This window comes from Lampetra fluviatilis, chromosome 56 (assembly GCF_964198595.1).
Source record: "Lampetra fluviatilis chromosome 56, kcLamFluv1.1, whole genome shotgun sequence".
NCBI classification, from domain to species: Eukaryota; Metazoa; Chordata; class Hyperoartia; order Petromyzontiformes; family Petromyzontidae; genus Lampetra; species Lampetra fluviatilis.
Window position 1 is genome coordinate 534,168 of NC_136330.1, and position 27,534 is coordinate 561,701.

General features: G+C 49.1%; 2 protein-coding genes and 1 non-coding gene across 6 annotated transcripts; all 3 read right to left on the minus strand.

The window, feature by feature from the left end:
- Positions 1 to 5,707: 5,707 nt before the first annotated feature.
- Positions 5,708 to 16,659, minus strand: LOC144950045 (uncharacterized). The gene is made up of 11 exons (XM_078880024.1): positions 16,409 to 16,659; positions 14,138 to 14,810; positions 13,636 to 13,847; positions 13,207 to 13,287; positions 11,971 to 12,023; positions 11,112 to 11,240; positions 9,695 to 9,728; positions 8,856 to 8,971; positions 8,112 to 8,187; positions 7,597 to 7,746; positions 5,708 to 6,775 (listed from the first exon to the last, which is right to left on the minus strand). Exons 1-11 carry the CDS (start codon positions 16,642 to 16,644, stop codon positions 6,604 to 6,606), a joined length of 1,932 nt encoding a protein of 643 aa, XP_078736150.1. The 5' UTR covers positions 16,645 to 16,659; the 3' UTR covers positions 5,708 to 6,603.
- Positions 6,905 to 7,011, minus strand: LOC144950210 (U6 spliceosomal RNA). The gene has a single exon (XR_013640359.1). It is a non-coding gene; the product is annotated as a U6 spliceosomal RNA (small nuclear RNA).
- Positions 16,660 to 18,055: 1,396 nt separating the features above from the next.
- HMGXB4 (HMG-box containing 4) lies at positions 18,056 to 27,170 on the minus strand. 4 transcript variants are annotated; one of them, XM_078880027.1, is made up of 10 exons: positions 27,069 to 27,170; positions 25,493 to 25,641; positions 24,524 to 24,795; positions 23,479 to 24,112; positions 22,048 to 22,126; positions 21,468 to 21,532; positions 20,665 to 20,776; positions 20,109 to 20,251; positions 19,761 to 19,883; positions 18,056 to 19,352 (listed from the first exon to the last, which is right to left on the minus strand). In XM_078880027.1, the coding sequence occupies exons 1-10, from the start codon at positions 27,097 to 27,099 to the stop codon at positions 19,308 to 19,310; spliced, it is 1,653 nt and encodes a 550-aa protein (XP_078736153.1). In that variant the 5' UTR covers positions 27,100 to 27,170; the 3' UTR covers positions 18,056 to 19,307. The 4 variants fall into 4 exon arrangements, with proteins under 4 accessions (XP_078736153.1, XP_078736154.1, XP_078736152.1 ...); XM_078880028.1 differs by having other exon boundaries at positions 24,524 to 24,729; positions 27,054 to 27,168; XM_078880026.1 differs by having other exon boundaries at positions 22,048 to 22,123; positions 27,054 to 27,168.
- Between the last annotated feature and the right edge of the window lie 364 nt (positions 27,171 to 27,534).

The following is a 27,534-nucleotide window of genomic DNA, read 5'->3' on the forward strand; positions in this document are numbered from 1 at the left end:
TAAAATATTCACCACTGTAATTACTGATCGTGAGCTGGAATGGAACTCGGTTGGGCAGGTTCGAAGCACAGTGCGCTGACCGCTGTACCACCGCTCCTCAGACATACAGACACACACGCGCACGCTCAACGCTCCCGGATTACAAGTCGCACCTCTAACTTTACTTCAAAGTTAAAATTAAGTCAACGTGGGTTCCTGCTCAAATGAGCAGATGCGGTGCCGTTTACAGCCCTGCAGAGCAAGTGGTGGAAATTCCACGTTCCTATGGCGGCGGCGCACCGCGTAGAACAACCACCCACTCTCGACTCCCCCCAGGTGAAGGTGGGTGCCAGGGAGCGGCAGGGCGCGGGGAGTCGCGCGCGCTTTGTCCGCGAGCGCTGCACGACGCACGGAGTCACGCGACCCCCACGACGTGACGACGGCCGCTTCGGGCCTCAATGAGCTGGCATTGCCGCTAAAAGCTTCATCAGTGGCGCGTCGCGGAACGATTAAAAGGGACCCTAAATTGATTACATTGTTTGGGAGCGATTAAGCCGAGGAGGTTCAAAATGCCACGGCCGTGAGCAGAGAAAAAACCCAGACACACAATGGTGCTTTCAGCTTATATATTTGATTCCCATTTGTTTCATGTGATTTGCATGAATTGAAAATATGCAGCGCACACTTAGCTGAATTAAAACGCCGCCGAATTCCTCCGTCCTTCCGAACATAATAATAATAATAATAACAAACAAAAAAACTACCTCCAATGCCCCGAATGAATTTAGCACCTTCAAGGTTTTCCCTCTGAGCGCCTCTTCCATTCGACTGCACCCGGCACGGTCGGCGAGGGAGCGGAAGCCGCCCCACGTGGAATTTTAATTTGGCAAATTCTTCTTTCTCTTCTTCTTTTCCCGCGCACACGAAGATACTTTAATTGCGCGCTCGTTATTAGTTTGGGGGAGGAGGAGGTGGGGCGGTGCTTTGTATTATTTTCGTTTTTCTTTCATCGCATTTCTGTGTAACTTGAGCAGATTGGGCGTGGGATTCGCCACAGAGCAAGGAGCTGCAGCAACAACTGCCGCGGCTGCGTCGCAGACGCTCGCAGACGTCGGCGCAGCTTCGCCGATTCGCAGCATTTTCATTCTCAGCGCCAATGCGGCTTCACTGCCGCTGCAGGGAGTGACGTCGCGCACTCCGCTACGAACGCGGCCACCTGAGTCCCATTACCAGCCTCGGCTCACACTTAACGCGAAATCTGAACCAGCCCTTCACCGATTCGCACTGACCACTCTTCTAAGGTACGGTCAAAACAGCACGACGGGCAGTGGACTGACAAATGATGATAACGTTATTTTGTTGTAGACGTGTCTGTCGCTGCTATTATGATTCGAAGGTACTGGTGGGAGTGCCTCGGGGATGAGATTGGCCCTGGGATTACTAACGGTTCAGTTCCTGAAGAAGCTCCCTCGGACGTCGAGCGAAACGTTGGGCAATGTGCCGGCAAAAAACAAGCGGTACAGCCCACAAGCACACACCCACACGCGCACACACACACACGCGCACACACCCACACGCGCGCACACACACACACAGCCACACACACACAGCCACACACACACAGCCACACACACACGCACACACGCGCACCCACCCACACGCGCACACACACACACAGCCACACACGCACACACAGCCACACACACACGCACGCACACAGCCACACACACGCACACACAGCCACACACACACATGCACACACACAGCCACACACACACACACGCGCACACACGCGCACACACACGCACACAGCCACACACACACGCGCACACACAGCCACACACACAGCCACACACACACATGCACACACACAGCCACACACACACACAGCCACACACACGCGCACTGCAGAACCGCGACGCTGCGCACGAGGGAGAGCTAATTCTTGTAAATTTGTTTTTTTTTGGGACCCATGCAACATGATTCATGTTGTCAAAACTTTCCAAAACATTTAACAAATCCGAATTGGATTTTGAAATAAACACTTATACGTGGCGACGCACACACGGGAGCGCACAGCACACCCCAGCTCCCACCGGTTCACTCCCCCAAAACAGCTTCTGGATCGCCTCTGAAATTTTCCAGTGAAATGAGCCGACTAAAAGGACCACGGCAGTCAGTTTGGGCACGACGCAGGAACGCGTTCGAGTTAAATGGCGAACCCCAAATCAATCCCAGCGTGATGGAGGCTGCTCTGACACCATTTTTAGCCAGGTCATCTCCCTCGAAGCATACGTAAAGCGTCGCAGCGCGCTGCCGCCGCGCTCACCGAGCGAAATCAATAACCCCGCGAGATTCTCACCTTTTACATCTTCACGGCGCCAAATGAAAAACCGCTCCCGTTCTCACGGCAGCCACCAGGCGGAACGCTGCTGAGCGTCGGCGAAAATAAGACGGTGGCCTTTTGCTGTTGTTGTTGCTGCTGTTGTTGTTGTTGTTGTGTAAGCGCGAAGGCTGCGGCGTTGACACGGGCTGCGGCGGATCGTCGCATTGCAGCCCGCGGGGCCCGGGTATCGACCGATGGATGTGCAGGGTCCGCATACCCCGAGTGTCCGCGTGGGGCCTCGAGTCACCGCGGAGAGACTGCGGTCCGGTCATTGCCGGAGTTTCGTCAAAATGACGCTGCCCACGCTCGCCCCACCCCTGCTCGAAGGGAAGATGATATTGAGTAGATGACGTTTCAGACAATGACCCTTTTCCGTGAAAAAGACTAAAATTCAAGCGACATGGGCAATGTGAAACTTGCAAAGTGACACGAGCGCTACGCCGGTTAATGGTGGCCTCTGTGGCCGTCTTGGCGGACGATCGTTCGGAACACTCGGTGGGCTCGGCCAGGAGGTGTCACGGCCAAGGGTCGCCCAATCCTCAGCAGACACGACGACGACCGACGGCTTGATGGCTACAACCTCGCGGCGCGAGAGAGAGAACTCGCACCTAGCCACCCCCCGTGGCGTGGTCGGCTGTTCTCTCGCGTCCCTGTGTCCACCGAAGCAGTGGCGCGTGTTAAGTTCCTGCAGGAGCACTTCCCCAGTCAACATGAAACGTTGGACCAACGCTCGCAACTGCACACGAACGTTGGCGCGTTGTATGTTTACTGGGTCGTAAGACGCGACCGGTGTCCAGTTTCCACATCATCGCTACCCCGGAGAAACCCGGGTTGTTGCGACCAGGTTGTTCTTCCAGATACATTATATAAATAATAATAATAAAATGCTGAGTTTATTTTGGAAGTAATCATTTTGTAATCATTGAAGGGTTGTCCGTTACTCAACAGCAGCAAACAGTGTGACGATTCCTGTGGCATTTCATTTTGTAACTGGCGTTATCATAAACCGTTTGTAAAACTGCAATTCTCATCAGGCCCCATTGTGTCACCGGGTGAAGTCTCCAACTCTATCGACGACCTCTCGTCTGGACTTCTGCGTGCCATGAAAACGGCCCATTGGCCGAAACGTCGTCTGTTATGTTTCTGTTAAGGCCACGCAGTGTCATTGACGAAAGCGTTGCGCACCTTTTGTTAATTTGAGCCAGGTCCGTGTGGTTCAGCGAACCGGAACAGATCCCCGTACCCGGCACACCACATCCATAATGCACCGCCCGTCTCGATGGCTGCGGCGGCTACTGCTCGTGGCAATGCCACCCCCACTCCCGTCCGCCGGCCACCTGGAACACGCCCCGTGGGAGACGAGCGCGGGAGTGCCACGGGATGTGACGATGGCCGTGCCCTGACCAACGCAGCTCACCTCGCTCGCTCGCTCGAGTTAAAGCGCCGAATTGGAGTCGGCGAATCCACCGACCGCCACGGGCGGGGCGGGCGGCCCGGTGACGGAGGCAGCATTTGGACTCCACTTCCACGAGTAATTGTCTCCTACTGGAGCATTTGCTTGACATTTCGAAACCGCTTATTTCGGAGCAGCAAATGACGGGCATTTCAATCACGACAGATGCAGCGAAGCAAATTACGCGGCGAGCGTGTCAGTGGACGCCGCGCTAGCAGGGGGGGGGGGGGCCGTGTCCCCTCTCCACACACTCCCCCCCTGCCACGCCACAGTCTCAGCCCTTGGTAATTTCATATTTCAATTCGTCGCTCCGCAGACTGACAAGTGACTGACAAAGCAGCGTGCGACGGCCAGAGGCGATGGGGGGGAGGCTGCAGCTGCGCGCTTCGAGGCCAGGGATCGCCACGTGGCTTCCGCGCTATCCCCACGTCCGTTGTTACATTCTATAGAATAGAAATTTCCGAAGATGCAAGCGTGGAATAAACAGAACGGGCATAAGCAGGACTCTCGGACCGGACGAGGCGAATTCATTTAAAGAGCCAGTTGTGATCTCAGTTTTACGTTATGGTTTATTTGTTGCGCGTTTCCACCATCTGAGAAGGCACCGCCCCAGATGAAACGTGAAAATAACTCGTTTCACTTATTACATGGCGATGCTGTTGCACAAGCACAACACATCCCAACGCGTTCCGTGTCAATGACGCTGTGGCCTTCAAGGAAAATATGTGACGTTTCGGGCAATGGCCCTTCTTGACTGCACATAATTAATTATATATTTGTCTTTGCGGAGTTAGTTATTTCACACGTCATGGCTCGTGAGCAGGCTGCAATACGAATCGAGCGACCCACGTTCAATTCCCACTCAAGTCGATACACGGTAGTTGTGACCCAGTCTGAAAATAATAAAACATTATCGTGCCAATCAATGATGGGGGGGGCGAGCCCTTGACGATGCCATCACCACTCACTCGCCCGCAGCACCCAATTGTATGTTACACTTCTTTCGCACCGTACGTAGCCAACCGTGTTAATCGGAGGTGACGTGTCCGACCTAAGCAGACGAATCCGGCGAAGGCGCTCTTTCATAGCGCATCTTCACAGAAGAGCCGTTGACAGACATTTTCGCCCATGTTATATTTTCCTTTGCAGGCAATGTTACCGAGCTGAGTTTAATTTTGTTTGGTGCTAGTGCACCACTGCCAACGAAGCAGTATCACCAAATAATTTACTCTTCTTAAGTCGGTTCTGACGTCTAATTCGCGTTTGTTCTCATCCATGCGCTCCTCTCACTGCCATTCCGAGCACGCATCTCTGCGCACTCTTCAGCCCGTGTTGCGTTCTCTCCGCAAGCGACCAAGTTTTCAATACAATGTAGCAGCAAGTTCACATTCCATTCTTGCGCACGATGGCACGACGCTCAGGCACTAAGTGCCAATGTCGAGGTCTGCAAGCACACACCCACACACAAAGAGCTCCTCCTCTGGTGGACGCAGACGACAGCGCTTCACTGTACAGTCATTAGTTTGGGTTGCAATGCCAAAATCGCACTGTGGCTTGTCGTTAATGTTATATGCATGGAGATTCTCGCGATAGCGCCACCTGCTACGTGCCGTCAGGTTACATTAATCACAATACCGCCACCTGGTAGGGAGGGACGCGGTTAATTCGTAGCAAGTAACACGCACGGACTGAAAACTTTCATCTGGAGGCACCCTCGTCCGTTTGCTTTTCTTTATCAAATTCTGCTGCACAAACGTGCTAAACTAAATTGCCGTTCTAAAAATTTCACCGAACAAAAGAAAAATTTGTTGGAAACTGGAATACACAAAAAAGGAAATCTAGCACGATGATTTAGGCAGGCTTTACGAAAGAGGCAAGGAAGGAGCGGGGCAGAGTTCTTTAGGCAAGTGTAATTTTACTGAAATTCACAGGAAAATATTCTAATTTGCAAGAACAGACACTTTACAAATTCACTTTTCCCAGATTTAATTGCATGTATATATTTTCAGACTACAAAAAAATATTTACTCATGTACAGAAAACAAGAGCGTTGAAGCCAGACGTGCATACAGCCGACGAGGGTGCGGGTAGATGGACATCGCAGACCGCGTGCCAACACCAAGCAGGAACGAGCGACGCAGACGTCGGAACGGGGAGACGATGCACCAACGTTGGAACACAACAACCGGTCACAACACGCATCCTTCCCTATCACCACGATCCCCAGATGTCTTTTATGCGTTTAAAGATCACAGCCAACTTGCCCTTGCAATACCAATTGTGATGTTACATTCAAATAAAGCAACGTGACAACAAGTGTTGTTCACTTCGTTTATAGCTTTATCAGTAAATGCAAGAAAAAAAGGAATCATTATCCGTCTGGTGCACGTAGATTTCGTACAATAAAAGTCCCTCCCCTGTGTGTGTGTCGAGACGTTCCGCGCGGGGGGACAGAGGGGCTCTGCCTCACGACGACTGCCACTGAGCAACCAACCACCCACGCGGGGACACGCCGTGCCGCGTGAGAGGTCTGATGGCTACTAAAATATTCTGTGCCGATTAATAACCCCGATCCATTAAAACAAGCCAGACTTCCCATCACGGCCACCGCTACTTGTGATCCTTGTGGCTCTCGCGGAATACCGTCGCGCGGTTGTAAAGCTTGCGCGTTGCCAATCAGTTCAATTGTTATAAAATCGAACTGTGTCTCATTATCGATTCCGTGACCACCGGACCGACCGACAACCCCGATGACAATGCGACAGACTTGGAGCAACGGACCCCACTACTTGTGATCCTTGTTGGTCTTGCGGTAAATCATCTCGCGGAAGCCGGCGAGAATGCGGTTCTCTCTCTTGGAGCGCTCTTCCTTGTTGAAGGAGGCGAGCGCTCGCTTCTCGTCCGCGCTGTAGATCTGGTTCTCCTTACGCAGACGCACGGCCTCCATGCGGCGATGCCTTTGGTGCAAAAACATCACAAAGACGGTTCACGCAACGTGAGTCTCTAAGCGCTGTTGCGAAAGTAATTAATGATTACAATTTGTATTTGCGCCCTTCTTTTAGTACAAAGGCTATCATGAAGGCACTATAATCATCAAATACTTTGTGGATTTTAATGTCACCTTTACGCAGTGGCCATGCCAATCCCCTCTGCATTGTTCCAATTTGAGTAAACGTACTGCCGCAGTAAGCACTGTCGGTACTGTTGGTGGAGGGAGGGCACAGCAAGCTTCTGGATTGGGCAGCATTTTCAGCATTTCTTCTCTCAAGCTTTTGCCACGCACTACCGCATACTGCGGGCAGTGTAACTCGATGGGGAGGAAGTGCAGGGAGGGGCAGGGCAGTTGGCCCACAACCAGTTGAGACAAATCACTCACCAACGTTGTTAGCCGTGGACAGTAACGAAACTCGACCTGGTCACCACTCCCCTGGCATGTACACGACCTGGTCATCACTCCCCTGGTGTGTACATGCCCTGGTGCCACTCCCCAGGCGTGTACACGCACTGGTCACCACTCCCCTGGCGTGTACACGCCCTGGTCACCACTCCCCTGGCGTGTACACGCCCTGGTCACCACTCCCCTGGCGTGTACACGACCTGGTGCCACTCCCCTGGCGTGTACACGCCCTGGTCACCACTCCCCTGGCGTGTACACGCCCTGGTCACCACTCCCCTGGCGTGTACACGACCTGGTGCCACTCCCCTGGCGTGTACACGACCTGGTGCCACTCGCCCCACCGGGCGGGTGACATGCGGCCGGGCGCGACGGAGCACCAACCTGCTGCCACTCATGACGTATCCCTGCGACTCGAAGGAGGCGATCTCGTCGCTCGTCAGCCCGATCTCTCCTCTGCGCGGAATCCTCTTGCCGGCCTTCACAAACTCCGCCATGGCCGCACCTTCTCCTGGGAGCAGCGCGTGGCCGTAGCTGTGACGGTGGAGGGGAAGGCAGGGAGCAGTACGACGTTAGACAAAGGTTTTACATTTATGTGCATTGGGTTTAATCTGTATAGAATATTGAATGTTTGATTACAAATAAGTTTACAGCATCAAACAGTGCCATCTATTGGCAAATATGGTTCTCGTCATCCACTTTAAATCACGTGGATACAAGACCAGAGACACCTGGAACAAAACTAAACTCGTGGAGAACTTTATTTTCATGCTTGGGACACAATGCAAGAATGTTTGCCGTCCGATGCCAACACACAATCAGAAACGCCTTCTATTGTAAGGTTCTGATAGCACCATTAAGTCAAGTGGGTAATGCAATTACAGTGACAAAAAACTTACTTCATGGGTCTGTCCCCTCCATCCATTGCAGACAAAGGAGGCAGTGGTCCAATGAAGAATTCTGCATTCTCAGAGCCTGTAACGCAAATCAAATCATGAGCGCATCTGGTCTCCGTGCCGCTTCCACAGCGCAAGGCTATCACGAAGGTACTGTTTCACAGGCCAACTCGGCCTGCTGTACTTTCACAGGTCATGATGTCACTGTGATTTTACACCAAAAATATGCGAGTTATGTTCAAGTTTGGCAACATTTTTTACCGTGTAGCTGGGACACATGGCCTACTCTTTTTAAAAGTAACATCACGGAATGTGTAACATCCACTGTGAAGCAGAAGATGCGTATGCAGGTTGTTACACCCGCAGGATTAACCAGAGCGGCCGACAGGACTTGAACCACGAACCTCTGCAACAGCATGTCACCGCCACCAACTCAGGTGATTGGGTTCATAGTGCAGCGCGCCAACTCCTGCGCCATGGCTCAACCCCACACCGCTCTACCCTCCACATATAAGCATTATTTAGTATTTCTATACACAACTTTCACCACAACGTAAAACTAAAATAATTGAATCAATTAACTGAACTGCAGTGGGAGTGAATTGCAACACGCCTACAGCAGGCGACAGATCTAAACGGATTACCCACATAAACTAAATTCAGACGAGTCAGACGAGTGTTAACAATGCATGGCGAGTGTTTTGAGTTGTTGTGCTAGTGCACAACAACTGCCACTTGATCACTTACGCTGCTTCTCCACCCACACTTCATTGTGCTCATCCTCCGAGGCAGATTCCGACTCAGACTCATCCGAGGAGTCGCTGGAAGACACAACCTTTGACCTCTTCTTCTTTGACTTTTTCCTGAAAAATGAGCATGGGACGCTTGACAACGATTTGCTTCAACATATCAATCACGCATCTTCCTCTACAATTGTATTCAAACTTGTGCTATCAGCATCGTCGTGAGACCAGGCGTCCATTCGGAATGCTTTCAGAGCAATGGACCGTGGAAGAAGAAATCACAAAACTCGCTTTGAGATCACTTTAAGTGTCTTTTTGTTTATCCACACGATCGTGGGAATACTCCCGAGTCATGCTCTGCAAATGACAGTCAAACGGAGATTTTACATTTTCACATTTGGAATTTAACCAAATTGAACAAAATTAAATAACGATCGCTAAACGTATTTCTTTACACAACTCCTTACCCATTCATCTCCCAAATACTCAAGCAGCAGAGTACTCAACGACCTCTCAGGGAGAGGGAAAGTCCTTGCAGCAAACACCATGTGTTGTAACCCGAGCTTCTTTTAACCAAATTGCCAAGGGTTTCATCCCAGGCTTTACATCACGCGCCTTACCGCCGTCCACCAGCGACTCGCGATAAATATTCAGTGAGAAATGAACACCCGAGTGCACACGTGTGAGTACATCCCAACGATGAGATACACGATACCCAGATTCCTGGAGGTGGTGTCCCCCCTGTATCAAGCCTGTGGATGTCAGCAGTTAAGGCAGTAGGGAACGCAATCTCCTGGAACTATGAATGATTCTTGCGGTATTTTAAGAAGCATATTTTCTTACTTGTGACTTTTCTTTTTCTTTTTCTCTTCGGTCTCTGGAAATAAAGGACAATAATTTAAGTTTGTTGATGCACAATAACAAGGATCTATAATGCATTTGATCACTGCTTTGCTAATGATATAAATCATAATAAACCAGTTACTTGACTTGCTCATTAAGTCGACTCTAAGCGGATGATTTTGTTAATTATAATTAACAAAATCATCAGCGCTGAACTAGTGGCGAGGGTTGGATTGTTTTTAACCAAATGGTGTTCAAAGACAGAGGACACCGTTTGCCTAACATTCAACCCACGATGGTCAGTGTGAGTGGAATTAATACTATCCGATGTAACAAGAACAACTATCCCCCGTAGGAGCTTAACAGACTGTTGGGGCAAGCACAGTGAGCAAGCACCTATTAAGACCAGAACGGTGCATAAGTTAACAGTGTGGCAATTACCATGCCCAGCCGCCTTTGTCTCCCAAGAGTTATTGTTTACACATCACTCCAAGTACTCCTTTGGGGCTGAGTCAGCCTAAGGGAGGCCCGGGACCAGTTCAAATACATAATTCACCACAGATGATAGTCGTGGTCTGGAATCGAACCCGGGTTACCGGGTTCTTAATGCAGTTCCGCTAACCACTATGCCACTGCTCCTCATGACACACACACACATATATAGCCACACGTACATTACGTACATACAACAGTGGTGGGAGACAGATGGGAATGGCCAGGATCCAAGCCGACAGTGCCCCCCCCCCCCCCGCTGTCGCTATCTTGTGTTTCAGCTGCGTGGCACTTTGCCGTTGTGAAACGCATCAGCCCCTCCAGCAGCCCCTACTGATTAGAAACAATCCAATACATTTTAGATTTATAACGCATCCAAATACAAAATACAACTGCACCTGATGGCCCTGGCACAGTTGGCATGTAATGAATCATTCAACTATCTGTTTTTAGTGTGTGTTGGACCCACAGCCAGGGTCAAAAGGGATTTCCTGCTCAAATGATCATTGAGACAGTGCTAAACTCCTATTTGCAGCACTTTGCAAGTGGTTGAAATTCCACATTCCTATGGTGGGGGCAAGGATGATCTCCATAGAACGCTGGAGAGGTGCTCGGCTGAGTAAACCACCAATCAGGATTTGAACTTGGAACATTTCACCTGCGAGTCGCGCGCTCTGTGTGCACACGTGTGTATGCTGAACTTCTTTCGCACCGTACGTAGCCAACCATGCTAACTGGAGGTGCGGGGGAAGGACAACAAACTAAAAAGCAATTGTAGAAAAATGAGTTTTCAATCGACCGCCGAGCCAACGGGCCAGGTGCAACCTACGTAGGCGCGCACAATGCGAGAGCTGTGCGCGTATGCGTTGGGCGTTGTCTGGTTTTAAACAGAGAGCCGGGCACCGTGTAATTAGCATGGACAAACCTTCGTGTGCAGATCCGTCGCTCTCACTCTCATCCTCGCTGCCCGCCTCCTCCTTCCTGTGCTTCTTGCTCTTCTTGGACTTCTTCTTCTTCTTCCTCTTGCGCTTCCTCTTCCTCTTCTTCTTCTCATCTACGTGGGGGACGCATCGCGTTGTTGCTCGTCGCGATCGCTAAGCGCGTCTCGGTGGAAGCACCGATCGGAACGAAGCGAAGCGATGGGCACAGGCGTAGCAACAAAAACCGTCTCTCTCCCTGGTCGGTAAAGTGTGTGGCGAGGTCACCTCCCACTCAGGGCAACTTCCCACAAAGCCAAGCAGCATTTGGAGGCAAGGCCACAACCTTGCACATATAGTGCCAAAACTACACGCACTTTACATGCTAACATACAATGTGGTTGATGGAAAAAGACAACAAAATATGGTATAAATATAAATGACAATGTCAATACGAACGAGATGTGACATTCATTATTTTTTTTACTCTAGAATGAAACTGCAAGCCTGAATCATGACAACTCATTGAGTAATTAGTTTCCTCCTTTAAGATGCACACCGGTGTGACCATCAACCGCATCACAACATCAACGGGCCGATTTGTGCATCTCTTTCACAAATGTTTAATTAAAGGCACAAGCCACAGGAGTGTGACTGTGGCCATTCAACGCTGTAGTCTGCGCTCCCTCAATGGAGGAATAGCAAAACTACACAAACTCTCTCCTGAAGTCATCTCATGGCTAGTAGACCTCATAGGCAATATTATTAATAATATTATTATTGCCCATTATTGCCATAGGCCATAGGCAATAATTGAATAAGATGCACACTAGGAGATAGTAATGGTGCAGTAACAGTTGTTGTTACCTTCTGAGCTGCTTTTCAATGGTTCCACTTCCACAGGGGAATTTTCATCAGAACTGAAAAAAAAAACCCACAAAATCCATATCGATCGTCATCAACTGCATACCAAGTCCACACTCGAGTGAAAAAAAACATAGCACTAACATTTCAACAGCTGAGGTCACACTGTAATGCCTATTTCCTAAGTGTCTCTCTGCTCAAATGGGCAATCCTAACCAGCCACGGATTTGCTTTGAGCAACCGTGAGCGCCGATGGCAGCTTGATACAGCACTCTGGACATCAGAACCACCCGGTCATCTCCTGGGGACATGATTGTTCTCAATATTCTACAAAGTAAGAAATCTTAAGCACACCTTGTTGATTAGCCAACATGTTGTGTTTTATTTAAGACTCACCTATGCATTGGGTTTCCATCAGGAATCAAACTAAATAAAAATACAAATTCCCATATTTTTATTCCACAGCACAGCGAGTGGAATAATTTCCATCCGTATTCCATCTGTGTGGAGATTGACAGTTATCCCCCTTGCAAGCGTGACCTTTCTCTGGACACTCAGATTTCCTACCACGTGTATAAAACACTAATTAATGGAGTTGGCCAAAGATGTCAATATCGGACCCCAGAGGTTGGACAAGTGTTGGCGCTAGTTCTGGCTGCCTTCCTGCTCGTCCGTGATTCCCGTGTCTCTGAATCATTCTCTGGTCGTGAATGAATACTGCGTGAGCTATATATTTCACATCATTAAATGTGTAAACAATGTTTTCACAGTAGCCTCCTTATCATATCCATCTCTAATTTAACGAAATTGATCACATCTTTAATTCTCCTTCGTTCCAATTCACGGTGTCCTCAATACACGTATGCATACATATATAAAGGAAATAAACATTTGAATCCTGGTAGCGAGTCAGGTAAGTGGCCATGGAGATGGCTCAGAACAGGAATGAGAAGAGAATGAGAATGGAGAAAGAGGACTGGGCAGGCAGACCCTATATGAGGAGGAATATGACTGACTGTGAGGTGGAGATGACCAAGGATAGGTGTGGAGGAAGATGTGCAGAAAAGTAGACATCACAAGTGCGGAAAATGTCAGGAGGAAGAAGAATGAACAGCACTTAGTGAATATGAAAACTGGTAATGGTAACATTGGGTGCACAGTCGTATGCCAATTTGTGTTGGCAGCAACTGTGACAATGGCTCACTATCAGAGACCACACACTCCCGTATTGGCACCTACTCGGGAGCGGGGTGCTTTGGAGATAAGGCCCAGAGCTCATCGCACCCCCTCTCGGCAATTCTCTTGCGCTGACGAAGCCTCCTGTGAAAATAAACACGATGACGCAAATTGAGCAAAATGCGCTTACTGATTTTCAAACAACAAAAAAGAAGAGGATCAAACCTAAACAATAACCGTACATTTGACAAAATGTACATCATATTGTGTCAGGAAAAAAAATATTGTGGCAGCAGTGTGAGAGGTGTATGGCGTGTGATGTCATCATGCCCTAGACAGAAAAGGCAAATATATTAAGTGTTGCCTTTCATCAAGTTCTCGGCAACCCTTTGCTCAACATGGTCTGCTTTGTACAAGGCGAGTAACCTAATAGCAAGAAAACTTTATAAAAAATAATAATTGATGTGGATAATCTCTACGAGAGTCACGAACTTATCCCAGAAGTCCTCGGCTTCTTTGCGCAGCCGCTCCTCGCGCTCCCACGCGCGGTTGTCGTGGTGACGGTGGACGGCAGTGCCGTCGCGCTCCCGAGAGCGGGAACGAGAGCGGGAGCGCGAGTGAGAGCGTGAGCGGAAGAGCCAGCGCTCACGGTTGCGGTGGCTCTCCGACTGGAAGTCATCGTCGTCGTCGTGAATCCTCGACGCCTGTGAAGCGAGTCGGGTGACAAGTCAGAGGTACAGCCCCGACCTCCAAAGGTCCCGCTAGCAGAGGCCCTTCTGTCAGCAGTGTCAAGAGCAAATAAATGCATAGAGCAAAAGCATTTATGCATTTAACCTTACGTTGAAAAGCATTACAAATGTACAGCCGTTTTTTTATGTAACCAAGCACTATGCATGCTCAATTCTGCTTCGCTATCAAGGTATGATGAAATCTGGCACATTCCGGGTGATTTGGTTGCATGCGAATAGTTACAATTATACTTCACAAACCTTACCTGTGATCTGGACTTGTGGTCATCACCGCCGTAGTCTCCCTTGGAATATTTATCTCCATTACGCATGTCGCCGCCATTCAAGTCGCCATCTTTGAATGCTCCCGCACCTGGTTTGAGTTCGTTTAAAAGTTCCTGAACCTCACGTTCTAATCTTTCATCCTCAGCAATCTGCTCTTTCGAGCGAGGCTCCCGTTTATCCGAGGAGGAAGGTTGCTCCTCGAATGTGGACTGCTCACCTCGCCGACGGTGGGTCTCCTCATCCTGATCCTCATGGTTCCGCCGATCTGACTCACGTTTATCACTCTGCCCTGAGAGCTCCACTACGGACTTCAGACTTTGAGACACAGATTCATCAGCCCGCTGCTCTGGCTTCTGATCTGAAGACGCCGCTTCATCATCACCCTGTTGTTCTGCCGTCTGATCTTGGGACACAGCTCCATCAGATCTGTGGTCTGACTTCTGATCTCGAGAGACAGCTTCATCAGATCGATGCTCTGGCTTCTGATCTGAAGACGCCGCTTCATCAAATCTGTGCTCTGACTTCCGATCTTGAGGCACCTCTTCGTCCACCCGTTTCTCCGATCCGTGGGTTGGTGATGGATTTTCCGCAGAGCCACCAACTGATTGCTCCTCCTCCTTCGCGTCCATCGGAAGGGGAATTCTCCTCGCAGTGCTGACACACATCAACGCACCCACGTTGGCACATGTACATAGTAGACTCGCACAAAAAAACTCAGCACATTTACCAATAACACTGCTGTAAAACAACAATATAAATAATATACATTTCGGGCAATGGTCCTTGTTATCAGAATAATTTCTGATCTCAATGAGATCATACCGTATATTTTATATTAAGGCAGTGTTGAAGAATGCGTTGTTTTTTTGTAATTACAGTAATACCTCGATATGCGAATATATGATATGTATCTCGGATTAGCGCTGTTGGCTGCATACAGTGCGAAAGAAGTTCAACGTACGTATGAAGTTTCAGTGACTTTGGATTTATTAACATTATTTTTAATGGTAATAGAAAAGCACTGAAAACACGAACTAGATAATACATTTATCGATCTGCAGTACAACATAAATAAGAATGCAATTAAGTATCTTAAATGTTTATTTTATTCGTAAGTTTTTAATGTTAATAGTGTACAGTATAGACTATATTATTTTCAATATACTGCAAATTGTTTTTTTTCTGATGTGAACGGTAAGTTATTACGTGTTAATCGTATGCCATAGCAAGTTACGAAGGCTCAGAACGCATTCTCAAAGTACTGATATAAGTTATCAATATACGAAGTTTCAATATACGAACGACGCTCCAGCGCCGTATCTACTTCATATATCGAGGTATTACCCCGTAAGCACCACTGCCAACGCAGCGTTTACACATCCGTTCTCTCATTACTGTTTAGTTGTTACTTTTGCGGTTTATATTCCGTGCGAAATAATTAACCTACGATATTGCGACAGTGCTTAGACTGTGTTATTTAAAGTACTTTACAGGATTATAAATACTGTACATTAGTCTAATGTCCCCGTGGCTTTATTCTGAAAAGCAGATTGAATGTGATAGTGATGGTTGGTTCAAACACAGGCATGTGTTCGGAGGTTAAACACGTGTATTGGAATTAGCGGGAGGTATGTACAGTATTGGCTTTGATTTGTCGTTGTATCCGTAATTGTATCGAGTATTTTAGTGAGGTATCCCACGCAGACTATTGGCACGGTTGGCTATGTACGGCGCGAAAGAAGTTCAACATACACATGCATCTACGAATGGATTACCCTGCGTTTCGTCATATTGTAATGCGGTGCTAATGAGGGCCTCCCCATGCCGTGTTAGTCATGGGGGTTGTTTGACCATACTTCACCACGCTGGTCATTGCGTGTTGGTCAGTGTGGTGGGGGCAAGGCCGGTTCAGATATCAATGGCCATTGATGTTAGCCGTGGCTCCAACTCGGATCGCTGGGTTCGTAGCGCAGCGCCCCAAGCACTGCGCCACCGCTCCCCCCCGCACATTTTAGTGTGCACACACGCACACTCCTGCACGACAGATATTGTTAATCTAAAACACGTACCATCATACACGTAATCACTATAACGCTTACTAATAATTGATTACTAAACGCATTTTGCTTCAACTTCCACACGAAGCCTAGAGAGTAGGCCCAGGATGTGCTCAGGGTGCGCGACACCGCTCGTGACAACGCACAGGAAACGCGCTTGTCGTGTGTGCGCGCATCACGACGTCGCAAACTAACCGAGGAGCTTGTTGCGAGCCGAGCGGAGGCTCCAGAACGTTCGCGGTGCGTGGAAGAGGGCGAGTCGAGGCGCAGGCTGCGAGCGCGGCCGACTCAACGCTGCCTCCACTCGCCCCGCGACTCGAGCTCAGCTCAGGGACCGCGGCGATTTCACCGTCACCCCGTCTCTGATTGGCCAGCGTCACCCCGTCTCTGATTGGCCAGGGGTCGGCAACCAAAATAACAATGACAGGCATTTCTTTCTCGAATTCGTTCAAGCCCTCGATATGTCACGAGTGGCAGTGCACTTCGTGGTGAACACGAGGCGATGGTCCTTGATAAATGACGTCACGGAGCGCTCCGTAAAGAGCCGCGTGCGGCTGCTGCGCCTCAGGTTCCCGACCCCTGCAGGCGTTGCATCTGCTGGTCAAATAGAGCCCCGTGACACCGCGTGTCCGCCAAAGTGCCCCTTTAAAGAGGACACGTGGTGGTGGTGACACGTGCTCATCCAGACGCATTCTCGACAAGGCTGACGACTTACGATAAAACAAACCAATAAAAGGTTGAAACTCGCGTTGAGTTGTCGCTGAAACAAGAATAAAAATAAGAAATAAAATTTTTAAATAACTATTTTTACTAAAGTGAAACATTTTCTAGTTGTGATTTTCACACTTGATGATGATTGCTTGTGTTGCAATCGAAACGTGATTTAATTTAGTTATTTCTTATTTTGAGTTCCACCTACGCGACTTTACCGAAAGAACCAAAGAGTATGGATCCTTGCAGTCACGAAAACTTCAAATCGAGAATGGGAATCAGCTTGGAGGAAGAGGAAATGTTCTAATCTGCTGAACGCAGCATGGGAATCTCAAGATAACATATCACGATTCGTAATTTATATTTGAGTCAGATCGTGCAAGTAAAATGTGTCGTACATCCTCCTCCACCCGATGAAGCCATTTGATGAAGTTATCAAGTGAACAAACGTACACGTGTATTTGCCTCAGTGTAGGAGAGATATCCAGATTTAGCAATTGGGTACAATCCAATAGAAGAATATAAACATCGTTTTATATAGAGCAGGGGTCGGCTACCAAAATAACAATTGGAGTAATTTTTTTAAACTTCGGTAAACAAAAACTCATTGTTTCAAGAGCCGCAATGCAACGTGCTGATTACGAGACTGTGGTGCTTAATAAATGACGTCACGAAGCAGTCCCTAAAGAGCCGCAGGTTACCGACCTCTGATATAGAGAAACGCAGAGCTTGGGCAATTGCTGGTGCGAGCTCACTGCCTGGCTGCGGGATTTCCAGCATGTCTGCGGTTCCTCAGCGATTGTGAGATGCGTGAACGACGACGCTTCATACAACTAAACGTTGTATGGCGAATGAGACTCAATTATTTGATATCCTACTAATTACAAACGGTTATCGCATACGTCACTGTTATTGGCCCCTTAATAAAATGGAACCACGAATGTTACGCCACCTCGGGTGGTACCGACAAGTGACACACGTGGCCTGGGCTGTTGGACTACTGCCACGAGTGGTGCATGCCCCACTGGTAGGAGATTGCGCTTAAAAACCATGCGACCAAATGCATATTCAAGCACAAAACACATTCGCAGAGGACACAAACGGTGCAAGAGCCAACATTTTTATATTAAATTGTTGCAAAATATTTATTACAAATGTTTTTCGTTTTGTGTTAACAACATACTTTAAAACTCCGGGCACATTATAAAAGGTGACATATAGAACATGTGTGACTATGGACAATGTGATATCATCCAAGCTAAAAATGCTTCAAAGGTTAAACTTTTAAATTGACCCTAAAGCATCTCTCATATGACATTGTAAGTTAAATGTTTATTTTACACTTTTGTCTGAAGTTAAATTCAACAGCGATCTAGGAATATTAGACAAATTACACTAAACACGTAAAATAATGTTTGATTACAAAGACTTCTTTACTCAAGGGAAAACACTGAAAATGAACATGCTATGATAGCGTATGCATATCTTACAATTCTACCGAGCACGTTTCACTGAATAGATGATGGGCATGTAAAGTCGTAGCTATTTTTCTTATCCAGTATAAGCAATTTAGTTAAGTTTACCATATTTATAATCCTTCTCTTGCCTGCAAAACAGATTATGGATGAAAGTTAAATGGAACCATTTGCAGAGATTGAAGTGTCCACAGATTTTGTTGATTTGCTACGAAGGGTTTCGCACCTCCGATTAGCACGGTTGGCTACGTACGTTGCGAAAGAAATTCAACACAGGTACATAATGTACCATCTAAGACTTTCAGCGTGGTCATTCGCCACTATGGTAGAGGGAAATTATGGAGGGGGAAGACCTAAATACAGGTGAAAGGCGTGAGTGGTGAGGAGGCATTGGAGATAAGGGCGAGGGTCTTAGGCAGCCATACGGCAGCGCACACGCGGCAGGGTAAGAGGGCCATTGTCAACAAGCCATGGACCTATTGGCCTCCACAGGCTGGAAAGAGATGATGTGGCTTTGAGTGGCAGGTGCTCCCCAGATGGTGATCGAGATATGAGATTGAGTTGATTCCGAGTGAAGTGTACGTTCCCGCGGGATCTTCCTGGGTCGCGTCGTGCACGCAACGTGGAACAGCGTGGCCGAGGGCCTCACGTACAGCCTGCAGATAGTGCTGCGTGAAATCCTCTTGTTGATAAATGCTCTTATCCATGGCCCAACCCTCCTTCCTTTACCACAGTTCCGTTTTAAACTTGTCGATGATTATCAAATATACAAGCAAATTCGAATAAAATGTTAAAAAAACGAATAAGTCGGGAGTCCACATTTACCAGAACGTCTACATCAATGTACAAGTTATGCAAATTTAGCTTAAGCTTCTTCTTCTTGGGTAGCACTTGGAAGCAAATCTCTCTTACAGTCCAGGCATCACATATGCAATGTTGTCCAGGGTATTGGCCTTTGAACACACACACACACACGAAGTCAAAAACATATATTAAATGTAAAGTTGTACTATTGTAGCATGTGCTATAGAGCTGGGCTGTCCAAAAATTCGCAAAATATCATTTCAATCATTCAGCGAATCGGATATCAACAAAATATTTGGGAAACAAAAGATTAATCTCCGTTCCCACGTGTGCTGCAGGACTGGAGGTGCACACCCAAAAGCTGGACGCTGGGACACTTGAAGAGCAGACCTTCAGGGTCAGGTGGTGATTTAACGATAACTAAAGGATTTCGCTTGAAACTACATCAAGCATCTTCAGGACAAGAGACCCAAGGAATGCACAATATAGTCCAGCAAGTCAGGACGTGCTGAGCCATCAATGCTGTCTCACTGGAGCGTGCAGCAGCCGCCACTCACCAACACAAGCCTGGAGCAGCCGTTGATCTCGTCCACCTGAGCGGTGAGGCAGGCGAGGGGGCCCAGTGCGCACAGCAGCGAGTCCAGCATCACAGACAGGCCGCCCGACACGGCCACCATGCCCTGCAACCGAGCCGAGCGAACAACGTTAGCGGGCCGAACCAATGCATTTGTGGCTCCTCTCGGGTCGGCTCGTGGAAGGTATAATTGTCAATTAGGGATATGTACCATCCAGCACCTGACAGAGGCAAACAAATCATGTCGGCACGTGGGAAAAATGTACCAATCGATTGTTTTTCAGCCAACCACTGACGGCTCTAGCCAAAGGGAATGCTGCAGCGCAAGCACCTCGGTTTCCTGTAGGCGGTGCCCAATGAGACTGAGAGACTCCCCCAGCAGCTGCAGGTGAGCGGCCACGTCCACGGCCTCCATGTCTAGTGCCCGCGGCTTGGGGGAGCCCGACAGCCCCTTCTTGTGCGAGCCCCCCGATGCTGCGGGAGCGCACGGACGGCAGGTGTCATCATCGCCGTCGTCATCATCCTCAACAGCATCATCGTTATCAGCGGCAGCATCATCAGCAGCAGCAGGATCATTATCACGAGCAGCACCAGGTGGAACATCATCATCATCGCATTCGTCATGAAACTGAAGTGGTCTTGCCCCGGCACAGTGTCTCACGCTTCTGTCCTCTGGCGAGCAGCAGCGGTCTGAGTAGCCATCGTGACGATGGTGATGTTCGTCCACTCGGTGAATACCGAGTGTAAATAACAACTACTGTATTTACAGAATGAACAATAAAAACGCAGGTTTTTTCCCCCGTAGCCAGTACTATGACCCACATTGTTTTGGGGTTAGGCCGCGTTGCAGTCGGAATGTCAGAATGAACCCTGCAGCTGGTCAACACCTTTAGGTCGGGGCAGGTCGGGCTCCAAGAGGTCGCCACCCTTCCTCCGCACCGTCGTGGCCTCGGCCTTGTTCTGCTTGTGCTGCAAGTACTGCTGCTTCTGTTTCCAGACCTAGTCAGACCAGAGCACACGCCGCGAACATCAGCAACAATAAACACAAACAAAATGGTGCCCCCGTAGCCAGAGCAGACTTGGGGCAAGTGCTGTTAGCGAGCGCCGATAAAGGCCGGCATGGCACACAAAGGGGGTGGCCAGCACCACTTCTGGCTGCCTTTATATCCCCAGTGATGTTTACACATTAAACCAGGAACTCATTTAAGGCAGAGTCGACCTAGGGGAGGCCCAGGACTGGTTTAGATATTCGTTCCCGGTGTCTCTAAGAGGTTTCATTGATAAACTGTATGTAAATAAAACAATTAATGAAGTATGCAATCTTGATTTGAAGCTTTCGTGACTGCAGGAATCCATACTCTTTGGTTCTTTCGGTAAAGTCACGTGGGTAGAAAATAAAATTTTATTTAAAATTAATTAAGAACCAAAGATAAGAACCAATGAGTAAGTAAGTATGCAGTATATCTAAATTTGGCTTTTTTCCCGACAACACAATGCAACACGATATGGATTTAGTGACCACATCTGAAAGAGGCAGCGAGCCAGGGGCAGAGGAGAAGAGGTAGACCTTCAGCCTGGGTTTGAGGAGCGGCAGGGAGCCGACAGCACGGGTGGCTGGGGGAAGGGAGTTCCAGACGGTGGGGGCAGCAGGGCAGAATGAGCGAGCTGGCTCAGCTGACTCGCTCCTTACCAGCTTCTCCTTCTCCGGTAGACGCTTCCACACATCGCCCAATTTTTTACTTATTTCTCCAAAATCTGCAACGAATGAAGTATACGCGCCATTTGCATAATGCTTCGACAATAACACAATCCTAGTCTCCCCTAGATTGTACACACGTAACTTTCATGAACATAAAACATTAGTAGAAATGGTTGTTACTATTAATCGTTGAGTTTTACATAGTGGCGTCGTTCATGCAGATTTTAACTCTCACAACTGCCGAGCTACAGACAAGCTGGATGGCGGCAGCCAGGTGGTGAGCCGGCACTGCCAGCAATTGTCCAAGCTCTGCAGTCCTCTATACATGAGGATGTATATGTTAATCTGTATTTATAGAGCGCCTTTGACATCACGAGGTTTAAGGCTCTTTGCACAAGTGAAGTTGAAACGTTGACGAAAACAAATGTAGAAAAATAATTTAATGCATTTAGAAAAGAAACGCAAATGAAATTATAAAACAATCCTAAGATGCCAGAATGAATTACGAATTGAACGCTTCTGAGGACAAGCGAGTGTTGGAAAGTATTACAGAGAAATGTTGAAGACTCACCCATGCCGGGGCTCTCCGCGATGATGACGTGTCGATACTCCTTACTCCAAAGGTGATACGCGGTGACAGCTTTCTTCTTCTGACCACATGGCACAAACATTTGCAGTGTGAGACTCGGGCTTTATTATTTCAGGTGGTGAGGCCCCATCGAGCCAAGCAGCTCTGTTATGAGGATGAGTACAGCCCAAGACAGTCGGCAGTAGCCTCAGTCACATGACATCGTAGGGTAAAGGGAATGTGCACACTATAAAAAGGAAAAAAAACATTGTCCACGAAACCTATGCCAAAACCCAACCATGCAATTACTTTCCCATTGCTGGCAGAAGAGCCTCTAATAGGTGGAGTTTTAAAGAGCAACCTCCAGAGGGGATTTTGGCCTACTCTTCCACGCTGGCCAAAAGTCTTGGCCCACACATGACCTGCCAATCGACAAACTGCGAAGAACCCATTTATACTGCTGCTGGGTGGACAGAAGTGGTGTCGTGGGATTGAAGAAAGCTTGGGAGTCAGTTTTTTGCACAGCTTTGGTGGCGCATACATATATATACACACACATTAACACACATACACAAGACGTATGACCAAATCACATGGAATGCACCATTCTCCTGTCAGATCCCAGAAGCTAAGCAGTATTGAGGCTGGAAAGTGCTTAAATGGGCGATCTCTGTGCACCACAGGTGATACAGGCTGCGGGGGCTATATAATAGGCATAAGGCGGCAGTGCACCAAATTAAATTATTGTAGTGTACTCCTACGCTCCCACGTTTATGCTTCCCGCGTTAACCAACCCACACAGACCAGCGTGCTTTAGTATGGCCAAATTACCCCCATGACACACACAATGTGGGGGGAGGCCCTCATCCAGCAGTGGATTGACAAACGGGCCAAATGTATACACGTACATATGCACAGCAAACATATCATCCAAGTGTGAATCGCAGAGCCCGAATCATAACTTCCCACATTCGTAATTAACACTGCCACCTTGTGACAGGAGAATATACAATGGGCTGACATCGCATGCAATGGCTCTTATAGGCTATTATAAAAAGGCGCTAATGATGAATGGGGTATACTTTATTTATTATTTCTGCTTGTAAAAGTACCGCCACCCTAACTTTTTCAATGCGAATCTTCGAGTCGTTCATTAATTTATTCTCGGCAGACAAAACCCACCGAGGACAAACCACCACGGCGGCGCCGTGAGCACACGTTTCCACTTCATATTTCAATCCGGCGGCAAATTAAAAAATACACGCGCACACCACAGGCTCCATTAGTGACCTCTGCGGCACAAAGGCTGGTGCATAAAAAGCTGAGCGATTTTTTCTCACCTTAAAAAAAAGCAATTTTCTGGGATATAATAAAATAATCATGCCGTGGTCGATTCGCGCACACACAGACAAAAACGCTAAAAATACCCGGCACCTTTTCAGGCTTTTCATCCTTCTCCTTGTCCGCCTCCCTTTTCTTCCTCTTGTCGGCCTTGCCGTCACTGTGGAGGATGGGAGGGGGCGGCTGCGGGATCGCATAGGGGCTGCCGATGCCCGGCACTCCGCTCATTTTGCCGCCAAACACCCCGACTCCTTCTGCTCCTCCCCCGTCGCCCAGCATCCCGCGGAGCGGCAGGGACGCCGCGGCCGCCGGCGACACCATTGCCACAACCGCCGCCGCCGCCCCCTGGCACTCGGGAAGCGCCCCCGCAGCGTGCTTCCTGTGCTTCTTGTGCTTCTTCTGCTTGCCCTTGTCCTTCTTCTTCTTGCTCTTCTTCACCTTCTTCTTCTTGCGCACCTCGGGGCGGTAGTAGGTGCTCAGGAAGTCGCCCGTGATGAGGCCCTCCTCCTCCGACGTGCCCGTCACTTCGCCCGCCTCCAGGCCCGACAGCTCGAAGTCCGACAGGCTCTCGGCAGGCCCGTCCACCCCGAGGCCGACCACCGCCACCGCCGCCGATGCCGCCACTCCCCCTCCGCCCACGCCGACGACGCTGGCGCCCAGCATGACAGGGTCGCCAACGCCGTCAGAGTCATCCGAGTCCGAGTCGCCGCTCTCGCTCATGTGGACCCTGGGGAGAAAAACTTTTATTTGTAAAACGTTTTTTCTCCCAAAATGTTATCTCGATTGTGCCTATGACCAATTGCCCAGAATTCACCTGATTCATCAACCAGGCTCAAAACAGCGTTGAGCCTGGCTACTTGGATGATGGGAGACTGCTTGGGAATACCAGGTGTTCTAGGCTCGTGCTGCAAGTTGGGCAGGAGATGGTAGGAGAGCAATGGATTCTTAATTCCATAAACCGAGTGATGAGGTGGTCAGGTGGCTCAGAGGGCAGAGCATTGAGCCGGCACCACTGAGATCCTGGAGCATGGGCTGCGAGTTTAATCGGCACGTGGCAGCAGAGTAACGGACTCTCTGGTCTACATTGCCGGGCGAGCCGACGTACGCGGTGACACGTGACGGTGATGTGCCCGCTCACCTGCTGTCGGAGTACACCGAAGTCTCTGAACTTTCGCTGACGCGCGCCAGTATGGCCGCGCTGCCCTTGCGCATCCTCACATAGTCTTCCTCCCCGATCTCACCAGGCTCGAACCGGCTGGGCGGACGCCGCATCGTCGCCTTCTTGGCCGGCACCATCATCCCGTACGAGACCATGGTGCCCTCCTCCTCCGTGGAGGACTTGTCCTTGGGCGAGAGGATGAGCTTGAGCTTCAGCCCATCTCCATCGCGAGACGAGATGCCTTCCGAAGACTACAAAGACAAAGATCCCCCCCCTATAGCCTCGACAGACTGTTAGCGAGCACCTATAAGTACTGTTAGAGAGCACCTATGAAGTCTGGTACGGCACACTGATGGGGAGGGTGGCCAGCATCACGACCGTCCGCCCTTGTCTCCCCAATGGTGATGATTATGCATCACATCAGGTACTCATTTGAGGCTGGGTCGATCTAGGGAAGGCCCACAACCGATTCAGATAATCGTCACTGGTGTTCGCCGTGAGCAGGAATCGAATTCTGGTCACCAAGTTCGTAACGCAGCGTGCCAACCACGACACTACCGCTCTTTACTCCGAAGACTGAAAACACGCACACACAGAACATGCAGGGTCACTCTAATCTAACGTAGTTCAGATTCTTTCAGAAGGCAATGAAAGTGCATACATGCAATAACTAACGTTCAGTGCGAGCCACTTCACATCATAGCCAACACAATCCAGGCACATCATGTCAAGTAGGCGTGCGAAAATTAGGGTTGTTAATGAGTATCGATTTATGATGGAGGAAAGGCCCCAAGATGCTCGGGGAAGAGGAAGACCAGATGTGAATGGAAGTCAAACTTCAAATTCTGGACAGAATGCAAACCGCCTCAGTTTAAAGACACAGCGACAGACAGATGTGTGTAGAGACACGACTGCGGTGGAGGAAACGTCCGAGAAGAAGAGGATTACCCGATGCCTCTTTTTCGAGGTCTTCCATGCCTCTGCAAAGGTCTCCTCTTCTTCCCGCAGGAAATCTTTGTAGGATCGTTTCTTTTCTCGTTGGCTTCGACCAGAAGTCCGCCCCAACTCCTCCACACCGCTCTCCCCAGCGCTCGAGTCTGGAAGATGGGAAACATGGTGCAATGTGTTATAATCGTAAACGCAATTAGAACACGCACATATCACACGGATTGGACGCGTTGTCTGATCCAGAACTCGGAGGAATGTCCTTTACAATGTAAGTCATAATCAGGCGTGGGTTAATCAGCCGTGGGTTAATCAGCCGTGTTGGATGAAGGCCTCCGCAAGCCACCGCCACCACCTCTCACGATCCCCCTATGATGACCTGCAAGCTGGTTATCACTCCATCTCCTCGATAGACTCTTTCTGACACATTCCATTCCTTGGCGGCCACTGTTATTCTTCTTGGCCATTGACCCTCGTCCCTCCGAGCCATTCGTGTCCTGCCCAAGAACGCTTTATTTTATTCACAGTTTGAATGGTGTCATTGGCGTGCATTTGTTCTCCGATCCATGTTTAATAAAAGTGTTTTCCAGGAATAACGCGAGTGGATATACCGTGCCCTACATGCTGTGCATAACAGCTTTTGTTTACTTGAGATGACCAGGTGGCTGAGGTCAGAATCGCTGAGCTTGGCAACAGCCGAGACCCTGGGTTCGAATCGAGGTTCCAACCACCTGGCGATGAAGCCGGGGCGCCGAGTGGATGGTCATTGAACTTGGTTCGAAACTTTGCCTCAATTCCACCCACGTCCACTTCACGGCGCCCTAGCCAACGAGACGTTTGGTGAAGCAGCCCCCACGTGCCGGGCGGCGTGGGGAGGAGGCGGCCTTCATCAAACAAGAGGCTTTAAAACAGGTTGGTGATTATTATTATCAATGACAGTGTTGATGGGTACGGCCTATTCATGCTCAGTCGCAATAGCTTTCCAGAATTATAACTAAGACATCAATGATCATGTTTACAGCCATCTTAATAGACATTAAAACTATACAAATTATACGTTGATGGACTCTCTCGTTATAAATTATCGCGTTGAGAGGCATCCCGCCTTATTATCGAACTGTAATTGATAAAGGTGCAGGCCTGCAATGTCTCCATCACGCCACTGCTGACGGGAGGGCCTCCACCACACAGTATTTGGCCTACTCTTCCACGGCGACAAAGACGTCTTGGGAAGAGGTGAGAGGGAGGTAAATGCCCACACTTGACCTCACCATCGCACGCGACCTATCGATTCTAACGAAGCCGTCCCACGTTGCTGGGTGGGATTCAACAAACTCGGACCGCTGTTTCAGCTTCCACGCCGGGACGTGGAGGAGAAGAGTTCGCTAGAAGCATCTCGGCACAAAGCTTCGAATCTAATCTTGATTTAGTTCAAATCTCGTTGATTAACAATCGATTATTTTAAGAGCACAATATTAGCAAACCGCTTTAGAAATTCTAGCGTGGATAGGCATAACGCCGTGTAAAGTCTAGTGTGGATAAGCGCGCGCTTTGTATACCATACCACTGATGGACATACCGTCCCGCTTTCTGCCGCCCTCGAACGCCATGCCTCTCCCGACCCCTCCGCTGGACCCCTGTCACTCCGCAGACTCCCGCCGCAACCCCCTTGGACCCCCTTGGACCCCCGTGGACCCCCCTGAACCCTCCTGGATCCCGCGTCCGCGCGGAGACGGGGGTAGGCGGCGAGGAGGAGAGCGCAGCCTCGGCCCGGCCTCAGGGTCCGCGACCATTTGACGCTTTGCTCGCCACGCGTTGTCCGCCGAGTGGAGGACGGCCCAGTGGGAGTGACGGAGAATTTCTGAACCGGTCCTGAGCCTCCCCTAGGTCTACTCAGCCTTAAAAAAAACTAATACTTGGTGTAAACATGCTTTTAATTTTGATTTGTTTTCTATCTACGTGACTTTACCGAAAGAACCAAGAATATTAATTCCTGCAGTCACGAAAGTCTAAATTGTTTGTGTTTCTCCCTTGTGATGGGACTT